Here is a 13,629-nt window from a genome sequence, read left to right as displayed (position 1 = left end):
TGGGCTGGAGATGTTCACAAGTGGGTTTGAAAGAGCGTTTTAGCAAGCTAAACTCTTTGCTCCTGGTGTTGATTTTTCTGGTATGGACCCATGTAAGATTGTGGCTAATGGGGATTTGGTTGATGATGAATCTGAGTAGGAAGAAGAAGATGAGAATGTCAATGCACCTTTAAATGAACTTGTGTTATATTTTGAAAAAGTTTGTAACTAATTAGATAGTAGTAGGTGTTAATGAACTGATGAGCAGGATACATCTCGGTTAAACTTGGCATTTTGGATTAGACAATACTTATGTTTTGATGGTATTTTAGTGTTAACAGAGTTTAATATTTGAATTTGCAATAGGTATTACGTTGCTTTTGATGTGTATGCATGTAGTTTGTTTGGTTGATGTTGAAAATATTTTGCAACACCATGTTTCATTTGATATAATTTAAATATCATAGTTGTATGTTTGTATAAATTGGTATGGAGTTGGGTTGATTTTGAGAAAAAAATAAGGATAGTACGTGTGAAAATGGCAAGTACTGTGTTTGATTGTGCTGTAATGTATGAAAAAGTAATAACGTATAGTTCGGTTAAGCCAAGGACAGTAAGTAGTGTAAACAATGAGGTATAGGATAGTATGTCATTGGTTGAGGATCTTACAGAGTTGGCAAGTGCGGAGGGTGTACCTCGTTAAAACTTCTCTAGCAAAATCCCACTTAGAGATAAAATCTGGCAGTAGAAAAAAGAGTACAGCTCCTTGTCCCAATGTACAGACTTAACAATAATAAAGTTTTAGAGACGAGATATTCCAAGTACTTGAAAGGTCATTGCCTGCTAAGGAAGCTTGCTCCTCGTTCTAGGACTTTCGATACTCAGAAAGGGCCTTCCCAACTGACACTTAGTTTTCCATGTCTCAGTGGTTTGTGTGCTTCTTTTGTTTTCCTTAGGACAATGTCTCCTTCATGTAATAACCTCAGTTTGATTCTTTTATTATAATTTCGAGCTATAACAAGTTGAGTTACGTGTTGTTGGATTAATGCTTTGTCATGGTTTTCTTCTACTAAGTCGAGTTCAGTTACTCTTAGCTCGGTGTTTACGTCGTCGGTGATACTTTATGTTCGGCTAGATTGATGTGATACTTCAACTGATATCATGGCATCACAACTATATACTAGTCTGAAAAGAGTCTCTTTAGTTGATGATTGTTCTAATGTGTTATAGTTCCACAGAATTTCTGGAATGAGCTCGGCCTATTATCCTTTAGAATCGTCCAATTTTTTCCTAAATACCTGCAATATGACTTTATTAGCAGCCTCAGCTAGACCATTAGTTTGAGGGTGTTCTACAGATGCAAATTGATGAGTGATTCTAAAATTTTGTAAAATATTTGTGAATTTTTGGTCCATAAATTGTCTGTTATTATCAGTTATAATGGAATGAGGTATGCCAAATCTACATATGATGTTTTTTCAAACAAAAGATATCATTTTTTTAGAATTGATTTTTGTCAAAGGTATAGCTTCTATCCATTTTGTGAAGTAATTTATAGCAACAATTAAGAATTTAACCCGACCTGGTGCTTGTGGAAAAGGGCTGAGGATATCTAGCTCCCACTTACTGAAGGGCCAGCTTACCTCTAATGCATATAATTGCTCGGCTGGATTGTGAATGATGGGTGCGTGACGTTGGCAATGGTCGCAATATTTGACTTTATTCATGCAATCTTGTTGTAGTGTAGGCCAATAGTATCCTACTCTTAGTATTTTGGATGCCAAGCTTCTTCCTCCTATGTGCGTGCCACATAAGCCTTTGTGGACTTTGTCCATGGCAAGGTTGGCATCTTTTTTGTAGGCATTTTAATAGAGGTATTGTGAAACCTCGTTTGTATAACTCAGCTCCCACAATGGTAAAGAAGTTGGATCTCCTTTTGAATTGTCTTTTGTTTTGGATATTCTCATGTATTATTCCTATTTTGTAAATATTGTATAAATGGTATTTTCCAGTATTCTTCCTGTGAAATACTCAAAACATTTGTTAATGTAACATTGGGTTCATCTAGTGTTAGTTGTGATAAACGCGTTTGATGGGCTAGATGTCTGGTGATTGCAAGTTTTGATAAAATATCAGCTCGGCAATTTTGTTTCTGAGGTATATGAGTGATTTCAAATTTCAAGAAACAAGAGATAAGATTGTTAATAATAGAATTGTATTTTTCTAGTAGTATGTATTTTACCTAAAAGTTACCTGTTACTTGTTGCACGACTAGTAGGGAGTCGCACTTGACATGGAGGTGTGTTATTCCAGGGGTATGAGCTAATTTCAGGCTAGCTATGAGTGCTTTATATTCTGCTTGGTTATTACTAGCATGAAAATTGAATTGCAGATATTGTTCTATAGCCATTCCTTTGCTATTTTCGAGTAATATGCCAGCTCCAAAACCTTGCATGTTTGAAGCTTTGTCCACATATTCGTTACATGAAGAAATCTCATCGGGTGTGAGTTTTGCTATGAAGTCGGCTATTGCCTGTGACTTAATTTCTCCCCGTGCTTGGTATTGGATGTCATATTCTGAGAATTCTATAGACCATTTAATTAACCTTCCAGCAAGTTCAGGGAGTATTAACATTTGTCTAAGAGGGTATTCTGTCCGTACTATGATAGTATGCCTTTGAAAATAGTGCCTCAAACGTCTTGTTGTCATAACAAGAGACAATGCTAGTTTCTCTAGCTTTGAGTATCTCAATTCAGCATTCTGAAGAGATTTGCTGGCGAAGTATACTGGTTATTGCTGCTTACCTATTTCTATTACCAAAATAGAGCCAATAGCATGATTAGTGGCTGATAAATATAAGTAGAGTGGTATACCATATTCTGGTTTCTGAAGTATTGGTGATGAGGATAATATGGCTTTTAGATCGGTGAATGCCTGCTCGCATTCTTCCGACCAGATGAATTACTTTTGCTTTCTTAATCTTTTGAAAAAATTGTGTGAATGGTATGCAATCTGAGGTAAGAAACGCGACAGTGCTGCTAACGGCCGGTGAGTTGTTGGACTTCTTTGATGGATTTAGGGCTCCTCATTTCCAGTATAGCTTAGTATTTTTCTAGATTTGCTTCTATTCCTCGACAAGTTAACATGAAACCTAAAATTTTTTTGCCGTGTACTCCGAAAGCACATTTTTCTAGGTTCAGATTCATGTTGTATAGTTTCAATTGTTGGAATATCTCTTCGAGATCATTTGTGTGATTGCTTCTGGATGTGGTTTTTGCTACCATATCGTCTACATATACCTCTTTATTTCGTCCGATTTGGTTAGCAAAAATTCTATCCATTAGCCTTTGGTAAGTTGCACCTGCATTTTTCATTCTAAATGGCATAACTTTATAACAAAGTTACCATGGTCAGTAATAAAGGTTGTCTTATCCTAATCAGCTGAATACATAAGTATTTTGGTTATAGCCGAAATAAGCATCCATAAAACTTAAACATTGAAAACCAGATGAACTATCAACTAATTTTTCAATACAAGGTAGAGGATATGCGTCCTTTGGCATGTCTTGTTGAGATCAGTGTAGTCTATGCATATCCTCTACTTACCGTTATGCTTTTTGACCATGACTATGTTTGCTAATCAGGTTGTGAATTGGAGTTGCTTTATAAATCCAGCGTTTAGTAGTTTCTAGGTTTCTTCTAAGGATGCTTTCCTTTTATCTGTACTGAGGTGGCGTTTCTTCTGGACTATAGGTCGGATTGTGGGGTTGATTGCAAGTCTGTGGCAGATGACATTTCAATGCCTAGCATGTCTGTTAGGGTCCAGCAAATAGGTCGATATTTTGTTGTAGTGGTGTGATAAGTTGTTCCTTCTCCTATTCTTGTAAAGCATCTCTGATGTAGGTATGCTTGTCTTCATTGGTTGCCAATTTTATTTTTGTTAAGGTGTCTGTAGGCATAGGTTGGTCTTGCTGATTTGTCTGAGGGTCTAGGTCTGCTAAAGCAGGTAGACTCTCTAAGTTATAGACTACTTGGACGTACTGTTGGTTAGCTTGTCTTAAGGGATTCGGCTTGAGGCTTGCATTATAGCATTGTCTGGCTTCTCTCTTATCAATGTGAATGGTGATAAATTTATTATTTTGCGATGAAAACTTGACACACAGGTGTATAGTAGAAACAATAGCACAAAAAGTATTTAAAGAAAGTCTGTCTAGAATGATGTTATATGGGCTTTTACAGTCCACAAACAAGTATTGAATGTATAGGGTCTTACAATCAAGATAATGGCTTAGTGTTGTTTGTAACCATATATAACCTCGGATTGGAACGCGCTCACCTGAAAAACCTATCAATTTCCCTGTAGATGGTTGTAAAGCTTTGTCACTTAGCTTCAATTTTGGTATGTGGAATAAAATAGTACATCGACGCTGCTCCTAAGTCCATAAGGACTTTTTTCACCAAGGGCTTGCCAACTTGAAGTGATATAACTACAGGGTCGTCATGGTTTTTATCTATTGCTGTGTAATCTAAGGAACTGAATGAAACATCTAGGACATTCATGTTGGTGGTATAGAGCGGCTTAGAGCCGGTGGCTAACATCATGGTCTTTTAGGACCTCTTTCTAGCTGAGTTGCTGCATCCTCCACCTACGAAACCACCAGAAATATAGTTAATAACTCTGTGAGATTGGTTAGGGTTTTAGTCTACCTTCTTTCATTTGTCTTTGTAATTGTCATTTGATTTGGAGTGTTGGCCGAGGTATTCTGTGTTACGTCGGTCCTTGGCTGTCAATGTATTTGTTAAGCAGGCCTTGGCGAGCCAACTTCTCAAGGAGGTCTTTTGCTATAACGTAATCATCTATAGTGTGTCCATATTTTTTATGAAAAGTGCAATACTTGGATCTGTCCACATATTGCTGGTCCTGATATGTCCCTACCTTATTTGGTGGTTTGATTAATTTAGAGTGCAAGAAGTCTTTAATGATGTATTCTCTTTTAATGTTGAAAGGGGTGTATATGTCGAATTTTGGTGTAAGCTTGAATAGTTTTTGGTCCGTCCTATTGCTCTGGTATTTGTTTTGTTTGTCTTCTTTTTTGCTAGGGTTAGGCTTTTCCGCCTTTCGAATTTGTTGGAGCTCTTCTATTTCGATCTGGCTTATGGCCTTTTCTTAGAACTCGGCTAATGTCTTTGGTTTTGTTACGACTATAGTCTCTTGGAACTTTTCAAGGAAGAATCCGCTCTTTAATGCATGTAGATGGACCTCTGGGTTGAGGTTAGCTATCTCCATGGTTGCCTTGGCAAACCTCATCATGTAGTCTTTAATACTTTCATGCTTTCCTTGATTTATGGTGCTGAGGTAGTCTGAGCCATGCACATAGATCTTTGATGCAGCAAAATTGTTGACGAAGAGATTGGCTAGCTTGTCAAAACTTGATATAGAACCTGCAGGCAAATTAGAAAATCAAATCAAGGCAGTGTCATCTAAAAAGGTAAGAAATGTACGACAGAGTATTGGATCGGATGCACCGTTCATGAACATCATTGTGTAAAATGTGGTGACATGTATGTTGGGATCGCCAATTCCTTCATAAGGTTTCAGTGTCATTGGTAAGGTGAAGTTTTTAGGCATTTGAAAGTTCATAATGTCTTTTGAAAATGAGTTAGTCCTCTTCACTGTTGACTTTGTGAAGGTTATTAATATAGGCTTTGCTTCTGACGAGTGATCGTCTTGATCATCTTTGTTCTTAATGTTCTTGTGCTCCCCTCCCTTACTTTAGTTGTTTTGCTTCTGACGTAACAAGTAGACCATTCTTCAGTTTTCCACTCGTAGGGATTCGTTGATGGTCAATAGCTCAGCTTGAGTGGGGGGAGGAAGGGGGTTTCTTGGATCATCCGCCATAGGTTGTGACCTGCAAAAAAGTGGCAACAATAGGGTAGGAGAGATGAAAGTGGGGTTAGTTTAAATCTTCGACTCCACGGTGGGCGCCAAATGTTCCTGCGTAGATAACCGGCTTCAACATATAGGCAAGGATGGCAATGGGTCCTCATAGGGGCAGGGACATACCCCCGGCCCCCGCCATCCATAATCCATCTCCGTCCCCGCCCTATCCCTGCAAAGGGTAATGGGGACCTTGTATCCGCCAGGGATTGGAGTCTCTGCGGATTTTTAAAAAATATTCAAAAACATTTAAAAAACAAAAAAATTAAAAAATAAAAGATAATTAACATTTAACATAGTCCAAACCCTAAACTCAGCATTATAATCCAATGTCTCAATTTTTCAGTAAGAATTTAAACCCCAAACCCTAAATCCAATTTCACACCAACAAAATCTATCTCTAAATCCAAATTTATCAATTAACAGAATTCAAACCCTAAACCTAAATCCAATTTCACATTAATATAATTCAAACCGTAGCAATTTCATCAATTAAAAATCAAAACATATATTAAAATCAGTGAGCAACGGTAGAGCAGAGGCGGACCAGGTGGTGAAGCTTTGAGCAGGAAGCAGTGAGCGACGCAGTGGTAGTAAAATAGTAAAACTGTTTAGCATAGTGCCTTATACAATTATATAAACCTACATCAACCATCAAAAAGCACAAAATCTTTCTATAAACCACCTAAACCTTCATAAAAAATAGAAGCAAATTAAAAAAATTAGAACTGTATTTGTTTAGAGAAAATAAATCAATTCTAAAAAGAAGAAAAATAAAATAAAAAATTTATTTTGAGGAAATAAAGAAATACCTTTACCAAAGACAGAGGTGGCGATGCGACGAAGATGACTGCCTTGCCAAAGACGAAGACGGCGACGCTTCTGGCTCTCTCTCGAAGAAGACGGCGACACGAGGCCGACGACAACGACGCTTCAAGTAACGATTCTGCCTCTGGCAACGACGGTTCTCTTCAGGGTAGGTCGTTGTCAGGCGCGCGACGTCGATTCTACCTTTTGATGGACATTAAGTGTGAGAGGTAGAAGCTGTAAGAGGAGATGAGGGTGGCGGTCTGGCAGACTGCGGTAAGAGCAGAAGAGGGTGGCAGAGAGAATGAGAGTGAGAAGGAAAGGCAGAGAGTCTGAGAGAAGGAATGACGGCCGAGAAGAACTGAAGAAGGGTTAGGAGAGATAGGGTTTGTCAATAACGTATATATATATATAGGAATATTTTTGACATTTCCTATATACGGGTATTATACGAGTCTCCATAGGGGGGACTTCGTTCCCTGCCCCCACCCCCTTTATTTCGCAGGTCCCCGTCCTCGTCCTCCACGGGTGAAAAAAGCTCCCCAAATATATCCCCCTCCCCCCAACGGGTAAATCCCCGTGGGTATCCGCCCCGTCGGGAAAAATTGCCATGCTTGGATATAACTCGTCCTACTCAATGTTCGAACTTGATTCTCCTTTAACTGGATGAGATATATGCCGGCTCCTTTAAGAACAGCAGTGGTGGGCACCTACAAAGGCACTCCAACGCTCAAGTTAGGAAGAGTATAAGACGAGATATATGTTATTCAGAGTGAATAGCGTACCTTCCTCGTCTCGTGTATTTATATGGTTGTTTGTGCTGTAGACGGTTATTGATATTCTCGGAGATATTGAGGATATTGGCCTACTTTTATGGTAACTGTTCCTGAGTGATATTTGACTTCACAGGATAAGTCCGTTATGAGAGCACAATCACGTGTTTATTTATATTTGTTCAGATTTCATGTGGTTTATTATGCACCTTTATTGTAGTTCCGATTTATAGGTGGGTTTAGTTTGGGTTTATAGGTAACTAATCATATTTAAATCTAAAAATATATCACATTTTCAAGTAATAGAACATTTTAGTTTCGATTTTTATATGTTACTGATCCGTTCATTATAGCTCGTACCCGTTAATCCTATAAATCGACAACATGCTAAATAAAATAAAGCAAAGATCCTTATTTTAGAATGGAAAGAAGAAAAGAGGTAATTATATGTAACTTTCGCAATACACTGAATCAAAGGAGGATTAGGTCAAACAAGTTAATCGCACGATGTACTATAGAACAAGACGAAACTTAATTCACTCTACAAGAATAGAACAAAAAAAAAAAAAGGCACATTATTCACTTTGAATAATAATATACTTTGTCTCACACTTTTTTAATTTGAGCACCAAAATATTTTTTACAGATATTCTTCGTCGCTATTTTTCTTAAAGTCAACGTATACCCGTCTTACCGAAACGAACACGAGTTTAACCTTAAAATGGACAAGCTATACCTCTTTTTAAGATTTACCACACAGAAACAATTACAATAATTAAGTGGTGTTATTATTTGCATTAGCACTAAACGTTATAATTTTTTAGAAAGGAGAAAAAGCTTAAACCATATATAGTTTGAAAACGTGTTTTTGTGGGAAAAATGAGTCACGGGACACTTGCTATCTAATTGCTTGTACAGGAGAATAAGAGAAACAAAAGGAAACACATATAAGGTAAACAAACATTAATAATTAATGAAAGGAGAAGGCCCTTTCTGACCAACTTACAACCCAACTTGCCAATCCGTATCAATCTCTTCGGATCCCATTTGTATTATGATATAAAAAAATAATAATAGCTATTGTTAAAATAGAGGGAGGGAGATAGAATATTATTAGAGTATTAGTGAGGAGACAGAGAATGGCAACTTGACCATATTTTTTATTGAACAAGTTGAGTTCAGCATAGGCAAGTTGCACTAAGGAGGTTGATTCGTCCACCATACAAAAACGAGTACTATAATAATAACGTCGTTATCAAAATGTATGCATACACAACCACCCTAGTCATTGTCATACAGATAAATTCTATATATATTGTTTCCTTTATTTGATGTTCTTTTCCTTTCATTACTCAACATTTATGTACAACAATGATATTCGCCTTCAATTTTTTACCTTATTAATTGGATGGTTCAGTCACAAACTCACAATGTCACATGTATCGAATCACACGATATTAAATAACAAAAATACCTTATTCTATTCGTATTTGTAACATTTTCCCTTTTTCTTTTTAAACAAAAACTAATAATTGATCTAATAATAATATATAATGAAATATATGAGTTTTTTAATTTATGGAGTTACTGAAAACAATTATCTGATCATTAAATTAGATTCATATGTTTAAATAATAAATTTTAAAACTAATTACTTTTATCAGTATATTAATATACAATTAATTTTTTATTTATGTAAAACTTATTTTTTCTACTAACCGTTAAATTATTAAATATATATGTAAAACTTTTGTAATTATAGTGAAATATAATTGATTAAAAATTTCAGATAGCAAATCCTAATCGTAAAACTTATTTTTTTTACTAGCGGAATTGTAATGGCATATATGCTTTTTCTTATGATCAGGATCCGAAATATACACATACATGTTTAGAGGGAGAAATCGAGAAATTGATAAAAACAAGCAGATGAAGATTTTAATAATTTAATTAAATTGTTATTTAATTATTTAATATTTTTAATTAATAACTTAGCACAAAAATAATTGTCCGTGAATTTCTCTCCATCCGGAAAAAATTAAGGAAGGCACCGTCATGGTCATGCACCGACTGAGTGTGTATGGATAACATAAGAAAATGAAGGAATTCATGGATGGAGTGATGAAGAAAGAAAGTAAACTTGCAAGTCACGTAATTAATACACTTTCTTGCCGTTTATATTACTGCTGCATATTGTTGGCTGCCCTCTGCGTCTCTCATTATATGCATTAATGCATGCATATATCTTCGCTACTCTCTTCACATGACTACTCTCTTCAGTTTTTTTTCTTTCTTTTTTCTCCAAAAATATTTATTGTCAAATATAATGGCTAACATAAATTTGAACACCCAATCAAAGTTTGATTTATAAAAGAAGTATAGAAAGCTAATGAAATATATATACAATGTGTACAATAATTTGTATTGTGTTTGATTCAGTAGGATATCAGATGTTTATTATTCTTTATATCCGGATAGTTATTCTAAATAGTATAAATATATTCTATTTGATAAATTAATAGTATTTTATCGTAAATATTCATTTTTAATTCATTTTAATTCATATTAAATCAAATAAACAGTCCATTGTACATATACTTTATTGGCTCTTTAACACTTTATTAGCTCTCTAACAGAAATCAACAGCCAAATCTTTAAAAACAACTAAAGGCACATATTGTGAAACACATTAATTTGATAATATTTTTCGTTATTATTTAGTTAGTATAAATATTAAATTATTTTTAATAAATAAATTTTATTAATTTATATATATAAATTTCAAAAAATATAAATATAAACAGTATTAATTTATATAGATAAAATTCTAATAAATATAAATAAAATTCTAATAAATATAAGTATAAATTATATATTTTTTTATACAAAACATCTATAAATATAAATATAAATTATTATTGATTAAATACTGATAAAAAATAATAATATTTATTAATTATGTAATATTTTATGATTATTATTATTATATATAAAAAAAGATCCTACAACACCAAAATCCAAAAATCATGCTATCCAATAAAATCTTCTCATAGATCGAAAGGAGGAAGTAAACCTTCTAAAATAAACTTCGCATATTACCCGATCCTATCCTACTCCTACCAATAAAATTCTCCCATTGATTAAAAGGAGCGATATTATCATATTTCATATAACACTCGACAAAAAAAGAAAGACTATTTAATGACTTTAGCAACCAATTACCACTGTTAAAAAAAATCACTGAAAATATTAACACTGGTAACTACTACACTAATATAAGTAATATTACTAGAGCTTGGTATCAAAATATTAAACTTCCTAATTTCTTTTTATATGAAATGATTAAATGAAATTGCGAGACTTAAGTTTTTTAAAAAAAAATTCCACTTTCCTATAAATCAAATGTGAATTTCTACTATTAATTGACGATAATGCTAACCTAACAAAAACTTCTTAATTTCGTATTATACAAGTACCTAAATAATAATGATAAAATCCACAAGTGATTACCAACTAAAAAAAATTGACTCCGCATTTTGATTTTCAATTTGAGGTCAAATATGTGGAGGCTGCTAAGGTTATGATTTTTAAAATTTTCCAAAATTGAGGGCCAGGTGCAGAATAAAGATTTTGAATAATTTGGAAGATTAGATTTTCCCATCAATTGATGCATTTATCATGGCCAACCATTTCAACTAACCATCTCACTAACTGAAACTGATATTGATAAGTGCAGTAACAGAAATTAGTCTCATAAAAGAACAGTGAAAATTAAAGAAATACTAAAAAGGAACAAGCTCCCAATCGATATAGAATTATCAAATAATCCACTACAAATTAAGAGGAATTTAATTTACAGAAACAAAAACTAGTACCAGTATACCACAATTGAACTATCCTCTATCATTTCAACCACCATCGATTTGGTGAAAAAAGCAGCATCAGCAGCAACAGCAGCAGCACCTCTTGATCAGAATCAACAGTAGAACGGAAAAAATCTGAGGCATATATATGAACATTTCTCATCTCATATATATATATATATATATAGAATAATCACATTCAACCATTTTCCTTTCTGACCAACGGTCCTCCAAAACCTACTGATTTAACCAATTCCCAACACCAGGCACATGCATCATCAATGATACAATCGCAGTAACAAAGACCCGAATCCGAACCAGAATCCGAATCCGAAAAACGCGAGGTTTTAGTTTTGGAGAAGAAAAGAGTAACACTTATTCCTTCCCTCCTTCTGCTCTTCCTCTCCGAAATTCCAACTCAGCATATCAAAATAAAATAAAAGAAGAAAAGAAAATGAATGACGGTTACTTTTTTTTTTTTCCTTCATTTGTGAGGGGTTGTTTTGGCCATGTTCTCAGCGATCTGAGCGAGGGACTGCAAGTTGCACCGTACGATCGTATCAACGAACACGCAAGTCTCTTCTTTAGTGTTACCGATCGGTACATCAACGACGTACGATTCAATCACAACCGTTCCGCCGTTACCGTCACCGTGAAGCGTTGTAACGGAGCGGTAGTTCCTCAAACGGTGGTCTCCGCCTACGACGCTGAAGCTGATGACGTGGCGCTCGTCATCCAAGATCTCTAACCGTTCCGTGCTTGACTGAGCTGGCAAGCCGGAAACCACGCGCACCTCGCGCAACGCGCCGACTCCGATTCCGTCGTCTCCGCCGTTTCCCGAGGCGACGACGTGGCAGCTCTTGACGAAGTTCTTGTATCCCTGCGGGTTGTCGAAGCGGCGCACGACGGACCACACGGTGGATACCGGAGCGTCAATGGACTGGATCACGGAGGAGCAGCACTGGTGCGGTCCAACTCCGTGCGCGTGGTGCCGTGCTAGAGCCTCCGGGAGAAGGCACGGCGGCGATGGAGACGCTGTTGCCGTTGCCGTGAAGGCATGCTCCTTGGGGAAGTTGACGCCGGTGGCGATGGCTGTTGCTGTGGCAGTTGCTGCGTCGGTGGAAGGATCGAAGCGGTGGAGTTGAAGAGGAGAAGGCATTCTTGAAATAACAAATAATATATTATTATTATTTCTAATAATAATAATATTAAAATATTGTAAGGTATGTTGTTCTCTCTCTTTTTCTCTCCTCTCCCCACCAAACCTAAGAGATACTAGTTTTGCTTTTGGGTAAGGGTCTTATATATATCTCTTCTAACTTCAATTTTTGATTGATTATGTTGTTGAATAAGCAATTGCAAATATATAAATGTGAGGGTTTTGAACTTTTGATATATTTGTGTCAGAGGGGAAATTAAAATTAAAAAATGAGACGGCTATAATACAGTCTAGCCAGTAGCTTGCCCTTTCTTTTGCTTTGGGTTTGGTGGTTAATATTTAATAATTTAATAGTTAATATAATATTTTCCGTAATCCAACTTGGATTAGCTTAATTGATTTGGTGTTTAATTTTATGAAATATGATTGGTATTGAATTGAATTGAACTGAACGAGGGACATGAAAGGAAATATGGCGGTGCTTGCAAGTGGATCCTCAACTTGCAAGTAGCAGCTATCTTTAGACTTGGTTTTATCAATGTTCCCTTTTCTTTATTTATTTATTTACATCAAACTGCAACTTTGCCACTCCATCAATTATTATTTTATTGTTAACTTGCAAGAAAATAATAATAGTTTATTTATCTCTTTTCTTAAGTTGTTTGCTGATTATTATTAATTCATGTGAGAAGAAAGCCTATCTTCTCTCTCTGCATGCCGCTATAATCTATATATCTCCTTACTTTTTCTTCTCGTTGATTTTTTCTTGATCCATTCATTTTTTTTTTCTTTTGTTTTTAACTAAAACATGCATGCATTCCTAGGGCGTCTTTGGAAATAGATAATATATTTGTGAATTTGGAAGAAAACTCTAGAAAGTCCCTGCACAAATTGAACAAGTTGCTTGCGATAATATTGTTCAATTAGTGGTACACAGATTTTTCCAAAGGCAAAAAAAATAATTGGATGCTTTTGTCCGGTTAAATTTTGAATAGAAAGAAATGAGCAAGTTGGCACGATGACGACATGCGTAATATTAAGCATGTAACATATATTTTATAGTACAGTCTTTTCTTTCACTTTGGATTTGATAGCTAATAAATTAATAA

The 13,629-nt window shown here is 35.3% G+C and overlaps 1 protein-coding gene across 1 annotated transcript; it reads right to left on the bottom strand.

Annotated features, from left to right (window-relative positions):
- Positions 1-11,243: 11,243 nt before the first annotated feature.
- Positions 11,244-12,756, bottom strand: LOC107609548 (abscisic acid receptor PYL4). Its single transcript, XM_016311549.3, has one exon. It carries the CDS (start codon positions 12,518-12,520, stop codon positions 11,846-11,848), a length of 675 nt encoding a protein of 224 aa, XP_016167035.1. The 5' UTR covers positions 12,521-12,756; the 3' UTR covers positions 11,244-11,845.
- Between the last annotated feature and the right edge of the window lie 873 nt (positions 12,757-13,629).

This window comes from Arachis ipaensis, chromosome B7 (assembly GCF_059453495.1).
Source record: "Arachis ipaensis isolate K30076 ecotype BB chromosome B7, ASM5945349v1, whole genome shotgun sequence".
Taxonomy (NCBI): domain Eukaryota; kingdom Viridiplantae; phylum Streptophyta; class Magnoliopsida; order Fabales; family Fabaceae; genus Arachis; species Arachis ipaensis.
The sequence above is the reverse complement of the archived record's forward strand: the minus strand, read 5'-3'. Positions and strand labels throughout refer to the sequence as shown.